Raw genomic sequence first — 26258 nt, forward strand, 5'->3', positions numbered from 1 at the left:
ACACTCTCCCCTTTTTTAACCGCTATCACAATCAGCGTTTTGTTAGTGTTCTCTTTTAAAGTGTAGAAATGGTAAAGTGTGTAATTTGTTCTTTATACTCATTCGTTCATCTTCTTTGCTTTATATCATTGAGTTCATTGAGATCATTGCCATCATTGAGACCATTGAGATCGCTCTGTATAATTAACACATCTAACACATTTCTCCCAGATGAATAGACTCTTCGGCTCCAAAAGTACTGCCCCCAAACCGTCCCTCAATGACGCCATCAAAGGCATCGATGACAGAGTGGGGTCGTTAGACGTCAAACTCTCCAAAATCAACGCCGAGTTGTCCACATATCAACAGAAAATAAGCAGAATGAGAGACGGACCAGGAAAATCGGCATTGAAACAAAGAGCTTTGAAGCTCTTGAGACAAAGAAAGCAAATTGAGGCCCAGAAAGACCAATTGGAGAGCCAATCGTGGAACATCACACAGGCGTCAATGACTACCGATAACCTCCAGAACACAATGATAACAGTCGACGCCATGAAGTCGGCCAACAAGCAATTGAAAAAAACCTACGGAAAAATCGATATTGACCAGATAGAAGCGCTCCAAGACGAGATGTTGGATTTGATAGACAAGTCGAATGAGTTGCAGGAAGCATTGCTGACAAGTTATGACGTCCCAGAGGACATCAGCGAATCGGAATTGGACGCTGAATTAGATGCTTTGGGAGAAGAAATGCAATTTGAGAACGAAATGGCAGAAAGCGGCATAGGCATGCCAAGTTATTTGAATGAAGAAGCCGTCGGAACGGATAACTTGCCAACATTCATTGATGAACCAGCAGAAGAGAATCCTACAAAGGTTGCTAATTAGATAGACATGTGATAGCAATATCACCCATGGCCAGCCTGTAATAGTACAACTACTTATAGTGGATGACTGTACAAGAGATACATAATGTAATGAATGACGTTTTAATTACAAATGCAACGGTATGAATAACAGTACTTGTTTTCTTCTCTTTACTGAAGTTCTATATTATTATATTGATCTCTTATTTACATTTTTTACGAACTTATCATCAAATTCGGAGCTCAATCTCGTTAGTGTGCAACCATTTCGCTCTTTACTACTATTCGACTACTTCTTTCTTTGGATAGCCATGAAGTAATTGCCAATATCTGGGGTCGAGGTGAATTTCCAGCCATAAGCAGGCAAATAAATGCTTCCCTTGACATCCACCACTTGGAAAGAATCCTTTCTCTCGGGATCTTGCTCTAGCCAATCTCTTATTTCGGATTGGTTGATATACTTTTCAAGTGTGTGTGTACCAACAGGAACAATTCCCAAAACATGTTCACCCATAAAGATCGTAGTGAACCAACTGATAAAATCTCTATTTATAGTCGAGACAAATAACCAGCCACCAACCTCTACTCTCTTTAAGGCCTCAAGTAGAACTTTCGAAGGGTAGTTCACATGCTCAAGCATTTCGAACATTGTAACAATTTGATACTTTTCATCGGTTGGTAAGTCTTCTATAGCGGTCAACTCATAAGTTAATTTACCTCCATTGAAAATAGGATCTTTCGATTTATGTAATTTTGCGGCTTCAATGACATCGGCCGATAAGTCGATTCCCTTCACACTTTCAATGAAGTTCAATCTGGCAAGTGACTCCGAAAGAATACCTCCACCACACCCTACATCCAAAACAGACAATTTGGCGTCTGCTAGAATCTCATCTCGGCGCAATTCCTGATCTTCAATAATCCTTGACTTGATTGCTCCTGGCAAAAGATCAAGTCCAAAAGGAGGAATATAGACTTGATCTTCGGCAGGAGTTCCCGGAGGATTCAATTTCAAATGCGTTCTTACTGTGTTGAAGATGAAGTCCATACGGATCAAGTTCATCTTGTGCAAGATCCGCTGCGGTCCATTGACATCCCACCAAGTTGATGCCAAAGCATTGAAATGGGTCAATTCATCTTGCGAAGTCTCGGTAAGTTTAGGTGCAACTGGGTTATGAAAAACAGGTCTTGAGGAGCACAATTGTCTTCTCAATAGTATTAGAGTGCTTCGGGATACCCCTCTAGTGTAATTTTTCATTTTGAGCCCAACCTTCAACTCAACTGTTGTAGCAATTTGACACTTCTAATGAAGTCACCTTTGTAAACGACTCATGTTTAAATGAATAATTCCGTCGTAAAAAGCTCTCGCTAAAACGGCGTCGCAATCATCTTTTTTCGTTGTGGGATGCTTAGTGTTAGCGAGAACGTTTAGTGAGGATATTGAATTTCATGGGGAAGAAAGATGTCTTAAGTTCGCAGGACTGAAGGGGGTTACCGAGAGACCTCGAATTTGATAGTAATTTATCTCACTAATGTCCAGCTAGTGGTGGTAATCACTATGAGATGAATTATCTTAATGCCATGGATATCATTAAAGATGGTATTTCAATATGTCAATATGTCAATATATTAATATGTCAATAGTCCAATCTAGTCATACGTCACTAGTGTCATTATGACTACCTCTACTTTCAATACGACGACATTTGCAACTACCAATTCAATATCTTATTACCCAATCCCTTCATTCGTAAGGTTCACAGACTAGCTCACTACATCAGTAAAGTTTACTGAGAAGCTCTCGCTACGCTCACTACGCTCAATTCATTTCGTGCTACAGAGAATTCGCGGTGGATAGTGACTTCCGGTACACAATCTCGATATCGGAAATTGTCATATTATATGCAGGCACTTACATCATTGACTTGGACCATATATATGAGGCAAGCTAAAGGAACTTTATTCTTTGAATTATTCCAATTAAATTAGCTCAATCATCTGATAATACGTTTCTCACTTAATCCACGGATTCTTTCCTTACAAAAACAAATATTGGTGCCACATTGAAACTATATTCAATTCAACGGTACAACATCACGTGACACAGATCTCATCTTTTCTCAGTTCCGGTCTCGCTTTCCAACCTCAACGGCCGGTTTATAATCACTTACATTTGTGAGGAAGATTATTACTGATTTACCAATCTTCCTCTTCTTCTTGTTCTTCACACATTTCTTGTACATATTCTATACTATACATATATATAACATTCACTAATGGATCCAGATAGTCTAGTGGCGACTAGGCAGCGACGCTCCAATGCTGGGTCGCGAATGAAACAACTCATTGAGTTGGAAGAACAATCAGTGGAGTTGCAAAGCTCAATTTCTCAGTTTGTTACTGAAGACGACGAGAACGTCAACTTGTTGTTTCAAGAAGACGGAAATGACGAAGAATTCATAGATGAAGACGTAGATAATGACAATTTGCGTGGAATAGACGAAGTCGATGAAGACGAAGATGACGGTGACGATGAAGATGTTGATCAAAGTAAAAGAAGCAAAAGAAAACATGGAGATGTGGAAGATGACGACAATGAAGACGAAAATGGCGTCAAATCGGACGAAATGTTATCGGATTCAGATATATCTCTCTCGGAAGATGATGAAAGTGAAGGAGAGAAAGATCTCCAGGCGCAAGAAAAGTTAAAGAAAAGACGAATAAAAAAGAAGCAAAGTCTTGTGCCTACAATCAAGAAAGCACAACCTAAAGAACCGAAGAGCAAGAAGCTAAAGAAAACCAATTTGGTGACTTCGGCTAGTTTACTCCTTTCCGAGCGTAGATCGTCCTCGAGAGCTGCCGTAGTTGAAAACAAAGCTGCATTGGTAAAGAGATTAAAGGCTAGTGAGGAAAGAAGAGCCAAGATCGCTCCCGTTGTACGTGTAGAAGTCAAGGAATTAACCCAAGAAGACAGGTTAGCAGAGGCCATTGAAACGGAAAAATCCAATATCGAATCCTTAAATAAATTTAGACAGCAGGAAGTTGTTAAGAAAGAAAGACAGAGACAATTACTCCTCCTGAAGAGAGTCAAGCTTACAAATGTTATACGGCTTGTAAGCAAAGACACGTACATCACTCCCTATGAAGAAGTAAAAGAAGCTCGTAGGCTCTTTGAACTACAGACTAGAAGAAAGAGAAGGCCCGGGAGGAAAAAGAAGTTTCCAACTGACGAACCACAAATTAAAATACGGATCCCAGGTGAAATTGATGTAGACCTTCCTTATTACATAAAAGAGAAAGAGGAAGAGGAAAGATTAAAAAAGGAGAATGGCAAAGGTGATGGCACTATTGAAATTAAAAAGGAGGAAAGTGAGAGCGTGGGCGAAGTCTCCAAAGGCGACCTGGTACCACTGGAAGATTTGGAAGTTCAAAATGAAGAGAGAGTATACAATGAGGAGCACACCAAGAAGCCTATTGGTGAAGTAGACTCTGAACGACTTGGATCAAAGCAGGAACTCGACCTCTCCGAAGCCGAAGAAAACAAGCTCGATGCAGAGAAGAATGAAGTTAGCAAATCAGAAGATGATAGTAAAACCTCAAATGAAGGTGTGCTGTTGGAGTCTGATAACAACAACGTTTCTAGGGGAAAGACTGAATCCATAACTATAGTCGAGGAAGTGAATGTTATCAAAAATGGTGGCGTCTCTCATGTAATTAATGGAGAAAGCCCTCCTGAAGTGTCCAATAGCGCTACCACAGTAAAAAAAGAAACAACAGAAATAACAGAAACAAAAGAAACAACACAAAGCAAAGACGACGTGGTGGATAATGAAGACTCGATGGAAGTTGACCAGCAGAATGAAACGAGTGTCGTAATTAACAATGATCTTGAAAAAGAAAATGATTCATCTACTGGCGGTGATACTAAGCCAATAGAAGAGTCTGCAGCTAAAATAGAAGAAGAAGAGAAAGATGAAAAAGTGGAGAAGAAGAAAGTAACATTTGCGGACGATGTTGCTGAAGAAGAGGATGTGAATGCTCAAGAATCTCGAGAGGGTACACCCAACGTTGATTTGGATTCCAAGGAAGGTACGCCTATACCTGAGAACGGCGAAGCTGAAACCGGAGAGATCTTTGAAGGTCCTCCACAGAGAGTTTCCAGAAATACTGTATACTTAATTGATTTCAATGAGGAATACAAGGACTTCAAGTTAACAACTCAAAATATAAAGTCATTTCTCTTTGGCCCGCAATCGCTCTTGCCAGCTTCTCGCCGTTTCAAAGATTTGGAGACGCTCTTGCACATTGGTAAAGTTGACAACCCTTATGCTGTTGTTAAGCCTGAAAAAGATATCTTATTTGAGCCTGCATCAGATCTTAAGGAAGACGACCCTATATTTGACGAGTTGAAGAAACTCCCACGTTTGGGAGTTAAACAGGCAGAAGTTGAAGAAATTAAAGAAGACGTCGAAACTGAGTCTGCTGCAATTATTTTGAAAACAGAGGCTCCAACCGGTTTGTACTTGCCGAACGGAAACAAGAAGAACTGTCTAATCTCAGGCACTGAAGTCAAATACTTTGACCCAGCTAATGGTATTCCGTATAGTTCAGTGGAAACTTATAAACTTTTGAAATCCATTGAACAGGGTTTAATTCCTTGGTATAGTATTGGAGCAGACCAGAATGATACTGGACCAGTTGAGATATACTTGGGTTCAAGGGATGGATCAATTCGGCCCGCTAAAGGTGTGCCTGATGGTTTCGACGGTTAATTAATATTATAGACTATTACAGGAAGATAAATAACGAAGTGCCATGACGATGAAATCGTAGAAATAACCGTATACTGGGATGAAACGGAAGGGGAGTAGCACTTGAGGGACTCAATGCTTCAATTCTTTCTTGTCTTTCTACAACGTATCCATCTAGCTTATATATATACATTTTAATTCTATTTAACCATGCTAACTGGTGGAATGTTGAACTTCTTGGGCATGTGCTTCAAGTAAGTCGCCTTGAAACTTTAACAACTTCTCCTTCAAGAGTGGAACAAAGTACTTTCTGATCTCGGCTTTCTTCTCATCTGCAGAAATTTCAAACACGTAGTCGTCCTCATCCTGGTCGTGGACGAATTCTGGAATCGATATCGTTGCCTTAACTAATTGTTCTTCTTCGGAGCCCTTAATTTCACCGTTCACCGAGAACAGTAACTTCATGTCGTAGATACACAAAACTTTACCCTTTCTTTGGGTGACGTCACAGTCTCCGGTGACTGAGTCGACGCTGCTGAGCACGAATCTATACTGTTCATTTTCAAATGCTGTGTCCACCACTTTTTCGTTGAAATAGTCCTTCGACCATGGAAGACAGTTTCTATCTATCCAGTGCCTATGAGAAAGAAGTTAGTCTACGGGTCCACCAAAAACAACAAAACAACCAAAATCTCGGGATTTTTTCTACTTACCAGTTGTTAGGGTTGTGTACGACCATGTTTTTGTTCTTTGAGTACTTTAATTTACTGTTATCAAGCTACCAGACGTCTGAACACTGTTCAATTCATTCTTAAACCCTATCACGTAATCGCTTCGATCCGACATTTTTCACTCGAGATTCGGCGCGCGGGCACATAACCGCAGATCCGGTGGTATCTGGAATTATCTAGAAGGAGTTGAGGTTTGGGGGTGGGGAGCCGTTGTAGTATCTATGAGTTAGTAGTTGGGAGGAGGTTAGGGTGTTGGTCGGAAAAGTGATTGGGATATGGTATGGAAATTGTTGTTATGGGTATTTATGGGTAATTGTCATGAAGATGAGTGAAAATGAAAAATTATCAAATAAAAAATTATGTGTTTAAAATGTTTATGGTGGTATCTGAATGTTTGTAGTATATAATCATAGTAAGTCATATAAAGTCATAAAATATTTAAGTTTTGTTGATATTTTGCAATACTGTCGGGGATTGTTGCAATTGGGATGTTAAGGATATCATTTAACGAGGTCTCTCAACTAAAATGGAAAAATGCATGCAAATGAGAGGTAGCTTTTGGATGCCTTTACACTCTACAATATTACAAGCCATGTAAATATAACCGTTTAATATTTTTGTCCTATTTAAAAACTTACATAGTTATCATAAAATTGACCACTTCAAGTGGACTAAAATCTGACCTTGTCATAAAACTAATCTTTTCATAAAGCTAACCAAAAGAAAACCAATCTTTTCCGGTTTTGCAATTAAATATGGAACTCAGATCCCTCAAACGAGTTTCAAAGCTATACCAGTACCACCAGTACAATCGTTGTTAGCTAGAGAGAATACATTATTTCCAGAAGGACAAGCTTTCCAGTCATTTCTACCGTTATAAATCAAATACCCGGTATTGATAGTGAAACCTTTAGAAGGCTTGATCTCTCCCCATGGATCGACGTTTCCGAATTCACCAGTCGTTGGATTAACATAAATTCCAACTCCATCTTGGTCAACCAAAGTTGTGTCTGGTTTCAATGTTAATGAGACAACGCTTCCATCATTACCTCCAACCACAAAGACGTGTGGGTGAGAAGCGACTTTTCTGATAGAATTGTATTGGAATTGGGTACCAGAATGAATACTTACAATTCCAAAATGCTTTGAATCTGGTGCTGGTTGTGGTTCTGGTTCTGGCTCGGGCTTGGGCTCAGGCTTGGGCTCAGGCTTAGGTTCAGGCTTTGGTTCTGGTTTGGGATCAGGAACGTCTTTGATTCCAACAGCCAAAAGGGCAATTCCTGTTCCTCCAGATGCACAATCCAAGGACAATGCATTTTTTCCATCCTTTGGACAGGCTTCAAATGTTTCTGCTCCATTATAGAGAACTCTGTTATTACCATCAAGGGAGAAAAGGGTAGTTGATTGGTCGCTTTCGATAATAAAATGGTTTGCATCTTGGTTGATTGGCTTATTGGTAGTATCGTCGTACAAGGTGCCATCGCTATTCAAACGGAATGTGGCTCCGTTTCCACTTCCGAGGAAAATACCGCCATCGAAGTTGACTATACTTTGATAATGAAATTGAGAAGCGGACCGAATGGTAAGGATACCGAACGTTTTTGCAGCCTGTGCTGCCGCGAGAAGTGATAAGAATGGAACTGCGACCTTCATTGTGTTTTACGCTCTGAGATATTCAATATCTAAGATAGATATAATAACATTCACGGTAAAATCAGGCCTTTCACCCCAACAATTTGAACTCAATTTATACTATTTTCTCTCTGTAACCATTCCTCATATCTTCTAGTAGATCTATGCCAAAAGAGAGACCCTCATCCTTTGCATCCTAATAATAGCACCGTGGATATTTTCTTGGCTGCCCGAATGACTCTCATGATATAATATTGCAGCAGGGTTTTTGCATCCTTCCCCCGCCCCCCACAGAAACTGGCCATTTTCCCTTGATCTCCATCATGAGCTATGGCACTTCCAGATATTTAACCCCTCGTACATATAACCTATTCAAAGCCATTTTTCTCCAAAATCCATGCATTCATTGATTGACATCTATTTTTAGCCACTGAGATCATCTCTATCACTGTTGCAATTTAACGGATTAGTCCAAAGGCGCCGCGCAAAACCAAGCCTTTAAGTGATCCGTAGCCGAGCCTACGATATATTATCACCAGTTTATCTCCTTATCATTGCCTGAGATGTCACCCTTGTTGCATATTAGTTCAATCAAATACCTCTACAAAGAAATTGGTGCTGCTGCATCAACTTCAGTTCAAGAAAGCTATGGCACTTCATCGTGCTTCTAAATATAATATGCGTAGGAGGGGGTGGTGTTGCAGCCATAGAAAATTTAACTTCGTCATGCAACCATGCAACCTTGATCTCTATATTGTCTACCGTAAGAGTTGTGTAATGGTGCTTCATGTATGGAGAGAGTGTCATGATTGTTGAAATAAAGGACTATTCGATTTCTGAATAACCAATTGAGTAGCATTACGTAGAGCAAAGTATTATCCCTTGGGAATATGAATATTATTAATGAAAACTCTATATAGGAATGAGATAAGGTACATCACTGAGACCATGCGTACGGACTCTTGCTTCTCAATGTTGGACCATACTTGTAGAAGATAAAGGGCATTGGAATTAATGCACATGCAAAGAGTGCCAATAAAGTGGTTGCCCATTGGATTCCCATTGCTTCGTACATCTGAAGTCCGAACAACGGGAATACACCGGACATTAATGATCTAATAAATGAATTGGTGGCCATTGCAGAGGCAGCGTATAACCTGTAGGCCTCTACGGTATAAGCAAAAATACCATTGAACACAAGAATAGTTCCACTGCCGTAGACTGCAGACCCAATGATAGGAGCAATCCAATGTACATGCGAGTAGGATGTCCATGCAATGATAAATAATCCAATAGGAACGATGAAAACTCCCAACATCAATGGAACAAACCTGAATTCTGGCTTGGCCACATTATTGTTTCTAGCAAGTAACTTTTGGTAGTGCTTATTGAGGAAATGGGGTGAGATGAGTGAAGTAATGATCATTCCAAACACCAATCCAAGGAAGGACATTCCCTGCTCTGCCAAAGTAAATTTATAAACTGTTCTGAAAATATAAGGAAATGCAACGAAGAATAAATAGACCACTGCTAAAGTAAAACCAGTGTAAAAACACAATGCAAATGTCATTCTATCACGGAAAATTAATAAAATAGGTCTCTTGGAGGAAACTACGACACTGTCATATAACGAGACATTTGCTCTCTCTATTGGAGCAAAATATCTATCATCGCCAGTTTCCTTTCTCATTCTCTTTGCCTTCTTTCTCAACAACACAGGCTCGTAAGTTTCAGGCACGAAAAGTACCACGAGAATCAAGAGAGCTCCCGACCACATTATCAACACGTAGAATGTCCATCTGAACTGTAAGTGCGAGTTGATGAACCCAGCTAATAATGGACCAATACCTGGTCCCACGAAAGGAGAAATGGAATATAAAACTAAAGAAAGAGCCAACTCTTTATTGGCGTCTTTTCCCTCTTCAGTTTTTCTAGCTTTGAATAAATCGGAGAATGAACCTGACGCTACACTCATAAAGCTCAGGCCTGCAAACCCACTCATAAACCGTCCGAACATCACAGCCCCAATGTTCTCGGAGAACGCTGACAAGAACTCGAAAGCTACGGTAAGCGAAATTCCTAGTATATAGACTAGTTTTCTACCATGAAACTCACTGATTGGAGACAAGAAGATACCTCCTGTTCCCAATCCCCAAATGTAGAACGAAATTCCTAGCGTGCTGACTTCATGACTTATGTGGAAATGCTCCATAATTTGAGGCGATGCCAAAGACCAAGACGAGGAAATACAAGTCACACAGAGAGATCCAAACGAAATAATGCAAACGATGATCCACTTATGCAACCGGGATAATCTTGAGGCATCTTCCTTATCATTATCTCCACCGTCAAATGAAACTTGGAACGGATCTATTTCTTGCTTTACTTTTGGTTCTTCTTCTGTTCTCTGCACAGCATCACCAAACAGCGATTGCGAAGACACTTCTTCATCGTTGCTCTTTCTTTCTTCCACATATTCTTTGTCTGACATTTTCTACGAGGCTGTTGTGTTTTTTTTCTCTTGTAGAGTCTTAGAGCACCACACAAAACATCTACACAAACAACAGGAATCTACGACATATATATATAGATAAATATACCTACTGAAATATATCTGGAGATGTATATCCCCCGGTCGTAACACCGGCATTACTAATTTGACATATTACATTTTTTCATAACAGCCGCTCGGTTCTTTAGCCGGTCCGACAGAATGAGACGGAGATCGTAGCAGGAAATCCGCAAACTTCCTAGAAGAGTAAGCCCGAGAGAATTATGACAGGGTTGCGTTATTGCCGGGTGCTTTGGATTTTTTTGGAGGAGTTAGTACAGTTCGGGTTTCCGGGGGTGGGAGAGGAGAGAGGAGGTTTGTCAGTGTAGTGGAGTAGTAGTAATGTAGTGGAGTCAAGGAGTGGTGGAGAGGATTGGTGGAGGAGATTGGCGGTGGTTATTGAGTGTTAGTGAGTAATGTTGATAGGCTATAGTTGCTATTCTACTGTTTGGAAAGTCAGAGATATCACTGGTAACAGAGAAGATAGCCGGCGGCATTCAGTTGAGAGAATTCGTAATGTTTGGTTTGTTGAATTAAACTCAAGTTGATTTCTTGACTCTGCATCGTATCTGTAGGCTTGGATTGGTCAGGATTGATATGGGATGCAATTCTTGTGGGAAAAATCCACTCTTGCAATCTCAAAATTTATAGTTACGGTTAAACAGCGAGACTCATATTTTCAATGTGACAGCCGTTGCCTCGCGGCTGGTTTTACAGTAGAATAAGCAAGCTTGCCAAGGACCTCACTTCATCGAATTGCTGAAGGCCTATCGCTTTTGCTATAAGACTTGACACCCTCAGTGGAAATATGATCCTAGGGAGTGGCATTTTCGAATATACGATTGCTTACCACTTGGTGAGCTTTGATTACGCAAAATTATCATAATTACATTAGAAGCATTCAGTTCGTCAAGGCTGCACATATACACGTAGGGCTGAAACTGTGTTTTCTCGGTCGTCTCCAAATAAGGATTTTGCTATTTTGTTTTTGCAATTTTTGAGTGGTATTCTGAGTATAAATCATGGTAGCGCCGCGTTTCCAATGGTCAAAATCTCGCTTTTTTCGCATCTCCGAGGTTTTGGACGTCTGCAAGAATGCAATAAAGCCTTGTTGGGTGGATGCTTCATGTGTGATCAATGGAGTAAGAGATTCGGCCAAAGACGAACGAGGTAAGTCCATAGATGAAGTTTGTTTTCCGAGAGATTTAATCATATGTTTGGGGGTTAAATGGTAGAGTACAAGGAGGCCTTGAAGTCTCCGGAGTGGCGGAGTGTGGTCTGTTAAACACCAGTCATGGCTTGTGCGGTACTGTCAATTCCATACAAAAGCATTTCTAGAGAAAAACTCCCAATTCAGATTTTCTAGCTTTGCTAGATTTTGTAGATTAGCTAGCGCTCCCGTAAATTCCTAAATTCGACGATTTCACTTTGTTTATTCTAAAAAGCTTCTACATGGTAGTAATGTGTCATTAGCGAAAACTACAACTTCAGTAACGGGATTGTATCGCACATTTCGCTACTGCTGCTGCTTTTTACCGTTTTGCATTGATTGCTTCGCGCGACGGACAACACGAACTCTCCCACCACGTGCACTACTCTCCTCCATTTTCTGTGCCTCCACTCTCACAGAAACCCCGCAAGACACAAGACTTGAGCTACAGACTGTACAAAAGACTGTACAAACCCTGGCCAAGTGATCTCAGAACACGTCAATCCCATTTCTCGTGTCGCCGTGTTTACAATAATTTGCCGCAGAGAACAATATTTCATTCAGAATCTCTCACTTTTTTCACAGCGTAGTTCTCTTATTCGCGTACACGAATTTGTATTCTTTATGTCCAATCTCCCAATGCGGCTAAACCTCTAGCGAGAGCCCGCTTGTCTCGTTCTACAGTTGCTTTCAAGGCTTACTTAGCATCTACAGTGAGCTTATTTATGATGTTTATGATGTTTTCGGTTTACGTCTTTCAGTGCCTCTCGTCTGTTCATTTGGGAAGACCTTCTTGCTGTTGTGTTGTGTGTGCTTAATATTAAAAGAGAGGGTGTTTATTCTTCAAATGGTCTGAATTGAAACCTTCACATGTAGTTTATTCTCACAATAAATGTAGTTTATACTTACTCAACTTTATACTCACTCTTCACATGTGGGACTATATACTTTATACTTCTCACTTCTCTTCTTCGCTACTTCTCTGCTTCTCTACTTCTTACCATTGCGCGATATATTACCATGTCATTTCCATACCTCACTCCTCTGTTTCGTCTTCCCTTTCGTCTTCCCTTTCCTCTCTGACTTCTTTCTCACTCCCCGTCCCTGTCACTTCCCACTTCTCACTTCCCTCTCCTCTCACCTTCTCATTCACCTGCAATGGGTGAAAATATAACCGCTCTTTCTCTGTACAGTAAAAAATCACCACGGTAAACATTTCTGTATCTCAGTATTTCACTATTTCACACTATTTCACTATTTTATTGTTCTCAACTGAGTTTTACCGTTTATCATTGCAACTTCATTTTAACTTCATTTTAACAGAACACCGGTTGGTAGTTGTATTGACCTCGGGAAAAAAGCTGTAGTTTTTGCTAGAATTCAAGGGGAACCCGTTGGAATCGCTCGTTCACTACTCTTCAGGTTCTGGTGTGTTTTACTTTTATTTACTACTACTACTACTGTTGTTTAGCTGAAATATTCCACTGCTGTCAGTTAGTTGTCTTCTTCTTTTTTTTTCTTTGTAGCCAAATCAGATCAGCATCTCTGACAGGAAAACACCACATTTTTCATTTGGGGTTTCAGTGATCTTCACCCCTTTCCACACAACACAAACCGGCTCGAAATCACGCCAATGCCAGTGGAAATCCCGTTGACAAACTTGGTCAACGAAAAGGGCTTTCTCGACTTGGAAAAGTCCAGCCCTCTAGCCGTCACCGATTCTTCCAGCTCCAACATCAACTCACATTTCCTCCAGAATGCAGCTGTGGTCAGAAGACAACTCATCACCGCATTGCTTCTCGAGACCATCATCTCATTGACCATCTACTTCAACTACGACAGTTTATGCTTGGTCAGTCCCGTCCTCGGTCCGTCTTTGCTTGGGTCTTCAACGGCTGCATTGGCCCAATCTTTAAACCAGTACTCGAGAATGAAATTCAGCTTGAGCAGGCTCATTAAATTCATAGTTTGGGGCTCCATCAACGGATATTTCACCGTGATTTGGATCGATATTTTGATCATGCGTGTGGACAACTTGGCATATAGGGTCATTATAGATCAAACTGTTGGAGCACCAGTGTTCCAACTCATATTCAGCATTCTCAGTAGTTTGTGGGACCACGGAGAACTCTCTGTTAACACGAGAAACTCATACTTCAAGTCCTTGAAGTACAGTTACTGCTTCTGGCCCTTTTTCTCGGTGTGTCTGTTTGTTTTCATTCCAAAGGTAATGATGTTCCCAGCGAATTGCCTTGCCAACTTGATATGGAACTTGATATTGAGTAAATTGTCGTAATGGAGTGACAGAAAATCCATAGTCATTACACCAGCGACCATGTATAAATAGAATAGCATGATTTGGCTTACGTCTAATCGTAGTAGCTTTAATAGATCTTAATGAATACTATAGTAGAAAGCATGTGTAGTTCAAGTGGATGCTACGAAGCCCTTCAATTCTAATTGTTTAGTTAGTGAACATGTTTTGCAATTATGATTTCTTCTAATTAACTATTTCGAGTGCCTGGTATTTTCTCGACTTAGATTCATACGAGGTGATCTATCCATACTACAATATTAACTTTTATGCTATGATGAGTTCTATTGCCAGCTAAATGCTATCTAAATTCTACTCCTCGATTCATCAGTCTGGTGAAAGACTTATTTCTTATTCTTGAATGACTTTAATGGGTCAGCCTTTCTTCCAGATGGCTTCTTCTTCCTGTTCTTGTGCACCTTGTTTTTATGGAATGGAACGAATCCAAGCTTCTTAGGATCTTGTCTAGCACTCTCTGGTAACAAGTAGTCCGGAACTCTCTTCAAGTGGGATTGGACTCTGGTTGGGTGTAATTCCTTATCGTGTCTTAAAGACGCCAAGTCCTGTGGATTTTCCTCAAAGAACCTCTTCAACTTATCGGAATTGATCAACTCATTCTTTAACTCCTTAATTCTAGCTTCTCTGATGGCAGTCTGTGTGACAGCTCTGAATGCATCTTCTGATCTGTATCTGAAACCTTCAACTTGCTTCATGTCAAACTGATATGGCTTGATCTCAAATCCATTTCTCGATTGTTGTTTCACAATTCTACGTAATACTTTCTCGTCCTTCTTAGCGGTAGGCAAAGAAGCAGTCTTGTGCTTACCAAATTCCTTGATTGGCAAAATGAATGAAAGAGCCATACCGGCTTTGCCGGCTCTGGCTGTTCTACCAATTCTATGAATGTAGGCCTTACTGCTAGTAGGTAAGTCGAAGTTCAATACACATGCAACATTGCGGAAATCCACACCTCTGGATACACCATATTCGTTATCCTTCTTCTGCTTCTTTGAAGACTTCTTCTTGCTCTTTTGCTTGCTTTCACTTTCCTCTGATTTGCTTTCTTCCATGTCGACATCTTCTTCCTCTTCTTCGTCCTTCTCGACGGTGAAGTCGTTGGTTTCATCCGTAGCTATAAGCAAGTTGTATACATTCTTGTTGTACTCCTCCACAATATGCAATCTGGAGTTGATTGGAAGTTCACTATTCAAGATACAACACCTGATTCCGAATTGTTCCAAGAAAAGCTTCAATCTATATCCTCTATCGATGTTATTCACAAATACTAAGGTCTTACCTTTAATCAAGTTCAATTTGAAAATAACGTATGCTAATAAAAACTTGTCGAATTCGGTTGTTTTAGCGTAGTATTGAATTAACTTGTTTTGGTTGGCTTCATCGTCATTTAACTTCAAGATGGCAGGTCTAGAGCAAAATCTGGACTTTAAGTCATTGAGGTCATCGTTGACAGTAGCAGACATCAAGAAAGTCTGAAGATTCTTCTTGATTGGAAGATAAGTCTCCAATTTTTGCAAATCTTCAAGGTACCCGTATGACAAAACCAAATCCACTTCATCAATAGTCAAGTTTTTTACGGTTGAAAGATCTATAAGGTTTGTATTGACGTTTTTCTCCAACACTTGTATTAACTTGGATGGTGTGGATATGATGATTTCCGGTTTGTTGAGGAGCAACGAGTTCAATACTTGGTCACTCAAGTTGGAAGCCAAGTTGATGAGGTTTATTTTGTTGTTGCTGTAGATCAATAACTTCTCTACGAATTGGTGTACTTGATTTGACAATTCTCTGGTAGGAACCAAGATGATACTCTTTATTTGATGGTTCGATGCGTCTTGTTCTGCTTCTAAAAGCAAATTTTGAATAATAGGAATGACATAAGCACCGGTTTTTCCTGATCCCGTTGATGCCTTCGCTATTATATCTCTCTTTTCCTCCAATGCAAGTGGTATGGTACTGGCCTGGATCAATGTAGGGTGTTCGAACCCCAACTGGTCGATGGCCTGTAAGAGACGAGGGTCCAAGTTAAATGAGTCCCAAGTAGTGTTTTCGTCCACATAAGCCTCGGACGCGGCATTTTTGGTATCGCTCATGGTGGTACAATGATATAGTGGTTCCCTCGATATAGTCAAACACTACAAACTGACTCCTTGAATATCTATCCTTGTGAATAATCCATTGAAATTTAATGCATTTTTCAAAAAATTAAGATGAGCATTAATTTTTTTGGTGAAGAGATGGATGTGGCGCTACCATGATAGTATTTGCGATGAAGTTTGCAGCCGATTGCTTTGGTGGTGTAAGGAACAGATGGGGGGATGGGAAGAGAGGAAGAGGAAGGGGGAGAAGTAAGAGGGAAGAGGGACAGTGTTGAAAGGACAGTTAAGAGAGAATGATATGTATATATTTATATACAATGTAGGTATTATATTATTTATTATGTATATATCTGTTATGTATTTTGTATATGTATTATGTATATATACTATTTATTATGGTGGAAATTGACATGAGTTTTTGGCAGTGTTTTTTTGTTATTACTATGAATACGTTGTAGTTGTTAATTGTGAGGTTATAAGGTATTTTATTACATTAATATAGTAACACAGTTACGCATTACTGCAGTAGAAGGATAGTGCTGTAGAAAGTATTAATAATTGGTTCACTGAAGTATTAGTGCATTTGTACATTAGCATGTTAATTTGGTATTACATAATTGTACATTAATACACTAATACAATAATACACTAATACACTAATACACTAATACACTATTACACTATTACACTAATACACTATTACACTAATACACTAATACACTATTACACTAATACACTATTACACTAATACACTAATACACTAATACACTATTACACTAATACACTATTACACTAATACACTATTACACTAATACTAATAAATACATAATACACTATTACACTAATACTAATAAATACATAATACACTATTACACTAATACTAATAAATACATAATACACTATTACACTAATACTAATAAATACATAATACACTATTACACTAATACTAATAAATACATAATACACTATTACACTAATACTAATAAATACATAATACATACTGCTATATCGTTTGGTATTGGAGTCCAATTTATAATAGGGCTCTTCTTCTTTTACATCCGTCCTATTTCATTTACACTGTAATGGCTACAGATATAGGATATCAAATATGTCAATGGCCCAAAGATTTTAATAAAAGAAGAACAACGCCTGCAAAATACGGGCGCTATGTGCACTGTAAAGGTTGAGCACAACAACTACTAGTACTCTAGTGATTCTACTGAATGCAGAGTTCTTCTACCATCACGCTGCTAAGCGTGCTTTCTTACAATTAGAAGGCATTACTCGCTAAAATCGCCAATGAAGATGTCTATTAACTAATATGCTGAAAGATTGTAATTACTAATTAGGTGGAATATATGCTATGTTTTGGGTTTGACTTCCGGTTCGGAATCATGCAATTCACTGGTACCTCTGGTGGGCTCCGCAGTGCCACTATCTGGTTGATAAGTGGTTATGTTGTAGTCTTCAACAGGTGTTTGTGATTCAGACCGATCGTTGTTCGGAATGCTCTCGATTGGTGTGTCTATAATTGTCTCTGAAGGAATGCTATTATATGTATTTCGAGATCCTGATTCTCTCATCAGAGCGCTTCCTGTCGGTTGGTACGCAAATAATGGATCAATACCAGCAGCACTTGCAGAAGCAAACACTGCACTTGGTGTTATTTTGGCTCTATCCAACCTTTCGTTAAAGTCTTCAAGGTTGTTTCGATTCATGCTGATCGAGGTTCTGAATGGTCTTCTAGCAGAACTACTTGAACGCCTGGTTTCTACCGATAATCTTCTCCTCTGGGATTCTAAATCGCTGGGCTGTCTCCTAAGCCTACTAGTTGAGGTAGACTTTCTTCTAGAGACAACTCTTTTAAGCTGCTCGCCGATGTAGCTTGCTGACCTTGGTTCCATCTCCTCCTCCCCTATATGGGCGCTATATGTGGAAGCAATATCCGTGTCATCGATATTTCCTTCTTCTTGCCCATATCGACCATTTGCTATAATTGAATCCCGCTTTGAAGGAGGCCCCATACCATACACGGGGAATACATTCTTTGGAGACTTGAGTGATCTCACCCGACTCCTAGTTGAGAACCTAGTAGCACCAGTAGCTCTAGACATCATTGGCTTTAACTCCAATGATTGCTTGCTGGGTCCAAATAATTGTTGAGGTCTGAAATCAGAACTTGTGTTGGAATCTGACGATTCATGGGAGTCTGCGAGTTTTTCTTCAATGTTTGGATAGTCATTAATTATTTCTTCCATAGATGGCTTTTGTCTCACAACTCTGGAGTCCATTCCCAATTCTGGCTGCTCGTCTCTTACTTCATACTTTGGTAAGTTCAATTCTCTTTGATCTCTTTCTACAACAACTAAGTGCAAGTACCAGGTGATAACTATGCCAAAAAATGAACCTCCGATCATGTTTCCCAATGCTCCAGGTAAAAAGACTTTCCATGCTATCTCTGCCACAGATACAGGGGCATGGTTGATCAATCCAATGATTATTATAAACATATCTGCCACAGCATGGGTGAATCCCATGGACACGAAACTGAAAATAGGCAACGCCATCATAAAGAATTTCACGTGGAGTGGTTTGGCCATTAGTTGTAAGTAGATGGCCAATGAGACAAAGAAGTTACCAGCCATTGCTTTTATTAAATTCTCCACAAATGTAAAGCTGGCTTTTTTTACAACAATATCCATGGAACCCGTGACAAACAGAGCCTCTTGGCTGACGTGGGAATAATGGCAAATGACGTAACACACAAATATGTTGCCTACTAGGTTGAACCAGTAGCTGACCATCCAACTGATGGAGAGGTCTAGAATTGAAACTGCGTTTCTACACAAGGCTGCGCTGAAGAATAGGATATTTGAGTTGAATAGGTCCACACCCATGATCACAACATAAAATAGCCCGATGGGATAAAGAGCTCCTTGGATGAGCAGGACTATTCCTGGGTTTGACTCGTTAAGTCCATAGCAGTTGGATCCTACTAAGACATAAAGCATCCCTCCGGTGGAGAAGAGTATGCCGCCCATTATAGAATTGAGGATGAGGGTATCGATACGAAGTCTGGCCTTCTTCATCGCCGTTGCGACCACCGCTAGTGCGGTTTCGTGGGTGGTTAGGTAGTAGGACTCATCCATTCGGAACTGTGAGTTTCTCTACTTGTCTTGGGTTGCTCAGAGAGTCTCTGTTTAAAGCAAAAGCTACCACGCACTGGAGAGCTCTAGGAATTGCAATTAATATTATTCTCCAGGTATTCACCAGTTTCAACCTGGAATGACTACTTGATGTTCGTGCCGAATTTTCAGGGTTCTATCCCATATATATGTTCTAGCTAAATACAAGTAACAAACTAGGAACGTTCGGGCTTATGGGATTGTTCGGACTAAACTGCACCTCGCGATTTTTCACTTTTATGCAACATCTACTAGTCCGTAGTCACTAGTCACTAGTCGCTTTTTCACAGTAGTCACTAATAAAATTAAGCTTCTTCTAGACCTTATAACGTTTATGTGCTTCCAGTGCAGTACAACTCCAAGCGAAGCCTATTGAGACTAATCGTTCCACACTTGGTTTCTCATCTTGTTGCAACCGCCGGTCATCAATTAAGCTTATTTATTATATAGGCATCAACTGGAATTGAGGACAATTATCCGGTAGATAAAAATAATTAGCGCGGAAAAAAAGATTGTGTCAAATTATCGCCTGTTATGGCAAAAGAATCCGGCGATAGGACAGAAGGGGAAGTAACTTGAGATCGAGAATGGGACGATGAAAGGCTGGGATAGCTCGTCTGTGGTAAGAAAGAAAGGTGATTGGCCGCGAGCTGAGGGTGTAAGTCGTGGCTAAAGAGTAGAATTGAGCAATTTTGGATAGGTGGAAAAGACTATAGGTGAGAGCAAATATAATTGAACCTTAAAGTACCTGTAGGCCAAAAGGAAAAGGAAGCAAAGAGAACCCATTTGGTAGCATTGGTGGTGTTTTTCATGCCGGCATTTGCATTCAGGTTGCAATGTTTTGATTTGCAATCGACGGGCTTTGTGTTGAGGAGGGGAGAGAGATTGGGTATCGATATTTGCACCCATTACTGGTGGGCTGGCTGTAATAATTATACACCGTGGGGTCCAAGTTTCCTTACGTTCTTAAGCCCAGTAACTACTTGCAATATTTAAACATATTGTTAATTACTACATGTGACATCCAATTACAATTGCGAAAACCATTCCCCTTAAAAACTCCTGTACTAACTGTGAATGGATTATTAATCTATAGGTCTATTAACTCATCAGGTCGTGTCATTGCTATCGAAAAGCATGCTACTTCCCATATCCAACTCAAAAGTTAAGTCTGAGGAGGTACCCCCATCGACGGATTTGGTGGACCCAATTTCCTGGGGAGTTGAAGCAGGGGATACGGCATCCGGCTTGAAGACCGTAGGTTCCGTCTCCACAACCTCTTCTCTTGGTGCTTGCTCCTTTTTTCTCTCCTTTCGTTCTTTGGCCACAGAAGCTCTTGCTGTTCTAATCAATTCTCTGAATTCATCTTGGTACACGTCAAGCCACTCCTTTACCAGGAAGTTCTTCGCTGTAATTGATCTGTTACTGATTGTGCCTCTACTGGAGAACAAATTAGCAGATTCTGAATTGAATGCCAGATGCGATTTCTCCCATTGATTTAACTTATGCTTTAAGATCTTATCCAGCACGGGGTGGTTACTATCCAAGTTAGAGTTGTAAAGGACATAGTACTGGTTGTACCTCAACTCAAGTTGGTTTCGAGTGCCCTGTATTGGCAACTTAAATGCTGCGAGCTTCTCTTTCAATCTTGGAGTAGTCAATGATGCGAAGTCTAGCTTCGATAGCTTTTTGGTTTCTGTTACATGTTTTTCCACTTCTTTGAAGTAGAAGTCAGAGTGGCCCAAAGGCTGTGCACCTCTAGAGACTGATGATATTGAGCTTGTACCGAGTGGGCTGGTGTCCTTCTTCTTGAAGAATGAAGCTATTCCTGCTCTCGGGGAGGGTCTCTTCTTCTGCAATTGCTGCGGCTTCGATCTTGATGTAATTCTGCCATTTAAACAGTCATCTATGTGTCTCGTCTGTAATTCCTCTGCTGACATTGATGTTGAGCAAATAGGACAAGTGACTAAGTCCTCCCGACCTGGTATAGCGTCCAAAGTTTCATTGTGCAGTGATTCTATCTTTACCTTCTTCATTGCTGGTTCACCTAGTAATTCCGGTGAGGAACTGCTTGTACTTACACGTTCCCTCTCATCATCAGATAGCACCTCTATTACTTCCTCATTGTCTCTATGTGACAGTCTTTTGTGGCTATCGTTAATAAGGTTCTGCTGTGGAGAATAGCAAACTTCCGTATTCGATGTGCTTTGTTCTGATATGTTAGCCTTCTCGACGCTTCCACTCTCCTCTTTCTTTTCATTATTATCATTATTTGAATTCTTTTCCGTCTTTAATAGCTCTAGTAGTCGCGGCCGTATGGATGAATAACACGCTACGATTTCTTCCAATAGTATATCTCTCTTAAGGCTGCTCTCGAACAACTCTGTCTTGCACAATGGGCATAGATTATTGCTGATTAAATACTCTCTTATGCACTGAGAACAGAAAGTATGATTACAGCTAGTCAATACTGGCGCTCGAAAGAATTCTTTGCAAATATAGCATCTTTCTAGCGAATCTAACACCGCTAAGTCTGGAACTTTAGTGTCTTTCCAGTCCGTAGGATCTGTCACGTCCAGTAGTATTCTATTGAATGGATTTGTACTCATTTTTCCTAAAAGCAAAAACAACAATAGACCTACTACTCACGTCAGTCCGAATATATACTCACTACTATAAATATACTATTCAACAAGCTTGCTTCTGAAGGAACAGTCAATGGCAAACTTCATTTCAAATCATTTTGCAAACGATAAAAATTACGCGTGTGATTATATCTAGCGCTACCATGTGGAAATATCTGGGGATCTTTTTTGCATCAATAGAATTCTTTTGGAGTCGTCATGGAGGGTGATGATTAGTTGTTTAGAGGACCTGGTGTTATGTGTAAGATGAGAGATGTTAGATTCTGTTTTACATTGTGGATTACATATGTATGGTTTATCCATTACTATTTCTCCTTGAAATATAGTGGGATGTTATCTGTTATCTGTTATCTGTTGAGTTGCATGTCTCATCTCTACTTGAGCCCATTTCTTATAAAGAAGACTTCTTTGCACTTCGTTTATTATACGATAACTTTTCAGGTAATTAAATACTGATGATGCTATGACTAAATTCTAAATTGATCGATACACTAATTACAACTCATCGTGGTCTGGTACAGACAGGTCTTGTCTGGCAACCGTTCTTCTTGCCACTTTTCTAGTCTGGCTAGCCTCCTCGTCGGAATTATCTGGAGCAGAAGATGGCTCTTCCGATGGAATTTCTGCTTTTTCCGATAATGTGGTCTTTACATCTTCTTGGGCTTTTTCGCTAACAGTAGTCACTTCTTCAGCGACCTCTTTAGAGGTAGAAGCCTCAGATGTATCTTCCTTCCTTTGTTCATAGGAAGCCTCTGATTTTTCTTGTTGCGGAACAGCCTCCGCTGATTCCACCACATTCTCATGTTTTGGTTCGTTCACATTTTGGTTGGCTGCTGATCCCGCCTCTGGAACGGCCTCTGGAACGGGTTCTGGGATAACTTTCTCGACCGCTTCTGTAGCGACAGATTTCTCCTCGGCAGTTTCAGAGCTATGCTGGGTTTCTTCTCTTACGAACTCTTCAGATGCCTTAGGAACTGACTCTTCGACTGGCTCAGGAACGTGCTCCTCAACCTTTTCATCAACTGGAGTTTTTGGTGTTGTCTTTTCCACTCTTTCATTAACTGGCTCAGGGGAAATTTCTGGGGTTACTTCTTCCTTGATTGCCTCAACTATCTTTGCTTCAGTTTCTTCAGTATTGTCATGACTATCTGGGAATTTTGAGCTGTTTGCCTCTTGTTCCCCTTTCTCATCCACTACAGGAGCGTCAGACTTGTTGGAATCTTCCTCGACTACTGATTTTTCTGCAACTTGCAGTTCAACCAGTTGTTGGACACTTGAATCTTCAACAGCAGGCGAGCCAACAACTGGTTCTTCAATAATTGGTTCCTTAATAATTGGTTCCTTAATAATTGGTTCCTCGATAACTGGTGCTTCAATCACTGGTGATTTAACAATTGTTTCTTCAACAACTGGTTCTTGAACTGGTTCATTAATAATTGGTTCCTCAACAACTGGTTCTTCAACAACTGGTTGCTTAATAATTGGTTCCTCAATAACTGGGGCTTCAATAATTGGTGCTTCAACTACTGGTGCTTCAACAACTGGTTCTTCAACTACTGGCTCTTTAACTACTGGTGCTTGGACAACTGGTGATTGGACAACTGGTGCTTGGACAACTGGTTCTTGAACAACTGGCTCTTCAATAATTGGAGGTTTGCCAGTGACATCTTCAACAATTGGTTCGTCAATGACAGGTTGCTCAACAATCGGGATATCAACGACTGGCTTGTCGGCTAATGGTACTTCAGTATTTGGTTCTTCAATAACAGCTTCCTCAATGATTGATGCTGGACCATTTGGTTCTTTCACACTATATTCTTCTGTAGAAACTGTATCGTTTGATACGCTTTCTGTATTTTCATCGAATTTTGGATAATCAATGCTTGCTTCTGCGGAAGGATCTTCTTGCGCAGTTTGAGATGGTTCCCCGCTTTCAAAAGAAGTCTCAATATAATTGTCCTCATTTGAAAAGAAAGACTCCGTGTCAAGTTCACCATTCTTGGTGAGGTCTTCAATATCTTTCGTGACTTCCTTTAAATGAACTTCATCTTGAATTAGAGTCGTCACCTCGATCTCTTCTGGTGCATCATCTTCTACTGGTAATTCCGAAATGTCCTCAGCTACTGATGCGATTGTAGAGTAAACCTCCTCCGCCGTTGTTGCTGTTTCTGTTCTATCAGTAATCTCGGAGAAAAAATCGCTTTCTTGGTCATTGGTTGGAGCGTTAGAAATATAGATATCATCACTGGCCTCCTCAAATATGTCACTCTTGGCATCTTCCCATTCACCCATCAGGAAATACTTCTTAGTGTCATCATCTCCTTCGACGTTCTCGCCTCTTATCTTCTCTAAGATATAAGAATATCCCAATTTTCCATAGTATCGAGCGTACTTTGAAGCATACTGATATCCAATAACACCATACTTTTTAGATAATTCAGTAGATTTCTGGAGGTACACTCCTCCGTTCTTTTGGATGAAGTCACTAGACTTTTGTAAGTATTCCCCAGATTTTCCGACATACTCCTTAGACTTTTGAATATACTCTCCGTTTTGTAAGTAGTCCTTGGACTTTTGTAAAAGCTCTCCACTTTGAAAGTATTCCTTAGACTTTTGGAAAAACTCTCCACTTTGAAAGTTGTGGAAGTATTCAGGTGCATTATGTATATATTGTTGGGACAAATTTACTAACTCATCCAATTGGCCCAGCTCGTGACTCTTTTGCAATCCAAAAGCGATAAACGCTACGAATAAAATAGTAAACAAATATTGGAATAACGTTCCAAGTGTCGACTTACCTCTAGCATGGTGCTGAGGAACTCTGAATACATGGAGAGTATTTGCAGCACTTCCGGTTGCAAGTTTGGAGCCGTTAGGCGAAAATGCAACACTAGTTATGGCAAATGGATGAAGTTTGGGGTAAGTACTTAATACTTTGAAATCAGAAAGGCGAATCACAGTTAATGAGAGGTCATTGCCCGCTACTGCCACCAAATCTTGGCTCTGAGAGATATCCAAAGCCACTATGTTGTTGAATTTCTTTGAAATTAGACTCTGCTTGAGAATTTTCTGCTCAGAGAGAGAGTACTTCAAGAGCACAGCTCCCTTACTTCCCCGAGAGCTTGCACTGACGATGACAATGTCATTGTTGAGGAAACGAACCTTCGAGAGAATGAATTTTTTCAATTCGGAGTCTGTTTTAGTGTTTTTTATCGAGGTCGAGACCTTAGATGCATCGGAGGTGGAAACAGCCTCGATAGAATTGGAGGTAACATACACTAAAGTTTTGCCATCGTCTTCGGGGCTCAAGGCGAAATCTTTGATTTCAACCTCTTTTTCAGGCTTATACTTGAATTTCAATTCCAACAGATCTGGGTTGAAGATGTAGATTGCAGATGGAACTGAGCTGGTCATGAAACTTCCAACTCCGCTGTTAGTGGAGAGACGGATCACTTTTGGGTAGTCGTCTACATCACCGACAATCTCTTCTTCCAACTGGGCAGCGTCCACGAATCTGAGATGCTCCTCATTAGTGTAGACGTACTTACGGAGATTGTTGTTGATGTTCATTGAACGGATCAATTGTGACGATTGGTTGCATCCTACAAACACGGAGAACTTGTTTTCTTCGTCATCCACGATCTTTCCAGTGTCTAAACACTGGGGAGAGTCCTCGTTCAGTGGAAGTGTGATTTCACGAAAACGCTGGAGACGTCTCTTGGGGTCTTGGACCTTGAAACTGCACTTGATGGCGGTGATTTTGTTGGGAATTCCGTTATTTCCCTCGCCTCCTCCACCAGTAACAAGAACCGTCTTGTTATTGATGAACTTCGCGCTCATGATCGGGAAACCAACATCGAGCGTGGCCGATTCCTTGAGTGACATGGTAAGAATAGTGAAATCTGGTCCTTGGTACGATCTTGTAGTTACTACCTTTGCCTTTGTGTGATTTTTCACTGGTTCTACTTCAATGGTGAAAGAAACAACTCAACCTAAACAAGATTTAAAGGTGCTTCTCGATTTGATATTTTGGTAGGTAATTTTTTATACGTGTTCATGGAATAGAAGACCCGTGACGCAGTAGTGTAGGATAAACACTGAAACAGTGGAGAGATTGACGTGATGTAGAGACAGAGACACGGGACAGAGTCAGCAGATTTGGGGCACACGGGATCAAGAAAGAGTTTGGAATATGTACAAGCATTTTCTGGGGGTATATAAGGCCTATGGGAGGAGAATTGACTTCTCTGGCTGGGTTTCTTCCAGGTTTACTGGTG

The 26258-nt window shown here is 40.3% G+C and overlaps 11 protein-coding genes across 11 annotated transcripts; 3 read left to right on the top strand and 8 right to left on the bottom strand. All coding sequences in view use genetic code 12, as the record gives it.

Annotated features, from left to right (window-relative positions):
• Nucleotides 1–64: 64 nt before the first annotated feature.
• Nucleotides 65–1000, top strand: CTA1 (Cta1p). Its single transcript, XM_064919602.1, has one exon. It carries the CDS (start codon nucleotides 211–213, stop codon nucleotides 865–867), a length of 657 nt encoding a protein of 218 aa, XP_064776278.1. The 5' UTR covers nucleotides 65–210; the 3' UTR covers nucleotides 868–1000.
• A 134-nt stretch (nucleotides 1001–1134) lies between these two features.
• Nucleotides 1135–2103, bottom strand: COQ3 (hexaprenyldihydroxybenzoate methyltransferase; the record flags this gene model as incomplete). The annotated part of the gene is made up of 1 exon (XM_064919483.1): nucleotides 1135–2103. The coding sequence occupies one exon, from the start codon at nucleotides 2101–2103 to the stop codon at nucleotides 1135–1137; it is 969 nt and encodes a 322-aa protein (XP_064776279.1).
• A 963-nt stretch (nucleotides 2104–3066) lies between these two features.
• RJT20DRAFT_29783 (uncharacterized protein) lies at nucleotides 3067–5713 on the top strand. Its single transcript, XM_064919603.1, has one exon. The coding sequence runs from the start codon at nucleotides 3122–3124 to the stop codon at nucleotides 5615–5617; it is 2496 nt and encodes an 831-aa protein (XP_064776280.1). The 5' UTR covers nucleotides 3067–3121; the 3' UTR covers nucleotides 5618–5713.
• A 96-nt stretch (nucleotides 5714–5809) lies between these two features.
• HCH1 (Hch1p) lies at nucleotides 5810–6335 on the bottom strand (the record flags this gene model as incomplete). The annotated part of the gene is made up of 2 exons (XM_064918234.1): nucleotides 5810–6233; nucleotides 6310–6335. 2 exons carry the CDS (start codon nucleotides 6333–6335, stop codon nucleotides 5810–5812), a joined length of 450 nt encoding a protein of 149 aa, XP_064776281.1.
• Nucleotides 6336–6897: 562 nt separating this feature from the next.
• RJT20DRAFT_29785 (uncharacterized protein) lies at nucleotides 6898–8362 on the bottom strand. The gene has a single exon (XM_064919604.1). The coding sequence runs from the start codon at nucleotides 7978–7980 to the stop codon at nucleotides 7099–7101; it is 882 nt and encodes a 293-aa protein (XP_064776282.1). The 5' UTR covers nucleotides 7981–8362; the 3' UTR covers nucleotides 6898–7098.
• Nucleotides 8363–8810: 448 nt separating this feature from the next.
• Nucleotides 8811–10569, bottom strand: RJT20DRAFT_126184 (uncharacterized protein). Its single transcript, XM_064916687.1, has one exon. The coding sequence runs from the start codon at nucleotides 10448–10450 to the stop codon at nucleotides 8897–8899; it is 1554 nt and encodes a 517-aa protein (XP_064776283.1). The 5' UTR covers nucleotides 10451–10569; the 3' UTR covers nucleotides 8811–8896.
• A 2331-nt stretch (nucleotides 10570–12900) lies between these two features.
• On the top strand, nucleotides 12901–14136 carry RJT20DRAFT_126187 (uncharacterized protein). Its single transcript, XM_064916688.1, has one exon. It carries the CDS (start codon nucleotides 13354–13356, stop codon nucleotides 14014–14016), a length of 663 nt encoding a protein of 220 aa, XP_064776284.1. The 5' UTR covers nucleotides 12901–13353; the 3' UTR covers nucleotides 14017–14136.
• Nucleotides 14137–14164: 28 nt separating this feature from the next.
• On the bottom strand, nucleotides 14165–16222 carry RJT20DRAFT_126188 (ATP-dependent DNA/RNA helicase). The gene has a single exon (XM_064916689.1). The coding sequence runs from the start codon at nucleotides 16143–16145 to the stop codon at nucleotides 14379–14381; it is 1767 nt and encodes a 588-aa protein (XP_064776285.1). The 5' UTR covers nucleotides 16146–16222; the 3' UTR covers nucleotides 14165–14378.
• An 838-nt stretch (nucleotides 16223–17060) lies between these two features.
• On the bottom strand, nucleotides 17061–19300 carry RJT20DRAFT_149596 (uncharacterized protein; the record flags this gene model as incomplete). The annotated part of the gene is made up of 2 exons (XM_064919010.1): nucleotides 17061–17686; nucleotides 17927–19300. 2 exons carry the CDS (start codon nucleotides 19298–19300, stop codon nucleotides 17513–17515), a joined length of 1548 nt encoding a protein of 515 aa, XP_064776286.1. The 3' UTR covers nucleotides 17061–17512.
• Nucleotides 19301–20367: 1067 nt separating this feature from the next.
• On the bottom strand, nucleotides 20368–22140 carry RAD18 (E3 ubiquitin-protein ligase). The gene has a single exon (XM_064919605.1). The coding sequence runs from the start codon at nucleotides 21943–21945 to the stop codon at nucleotides 20446–20448; it is 1500 nt and encodes a 499-aa protein (XP_064776287.1). The 5' UTR covers nucleotides 21946–22140; the 3' UTR covers nucleotides 20368–20445.
• A 2368-nt stretch (nucleotides 22141–24508) lies between these two features.
• Nucleotides 24509–25866, bottom strand: SEC12 (Sec12p; the record flags this gene model as incomplete). Its single annotated transcript, XM_064918741.1, has 2 exons — nucleotides 24509–24527; nucleotides 24674–25866. 2 exons carry the CDS (start codon nucleotides 25864–25866, stop codon nucleotides 24509–24511), a joined length of 1212 nt encoding a protein of 403 aa, XP_064776288.1.
• Nucleotides 25867–26258: the final 392 nt, after the last annotated feature.

This window comes from Scheffersomyces xylosifermentans (genome assembly GCF_036884685.1).
Source record: "Scheffersomyces xylosifermentans strain CBS 12540 chromosome Unknown RJT20scaffold_2, whole genome shotgun sequence".
NCBI lineage: Eukaryota > Fungi > Ascomycota > Pichiomycetes > Serinales > Debaryomycetaceae > Scheffersomyces > Scheffersomyces xylosifermentans.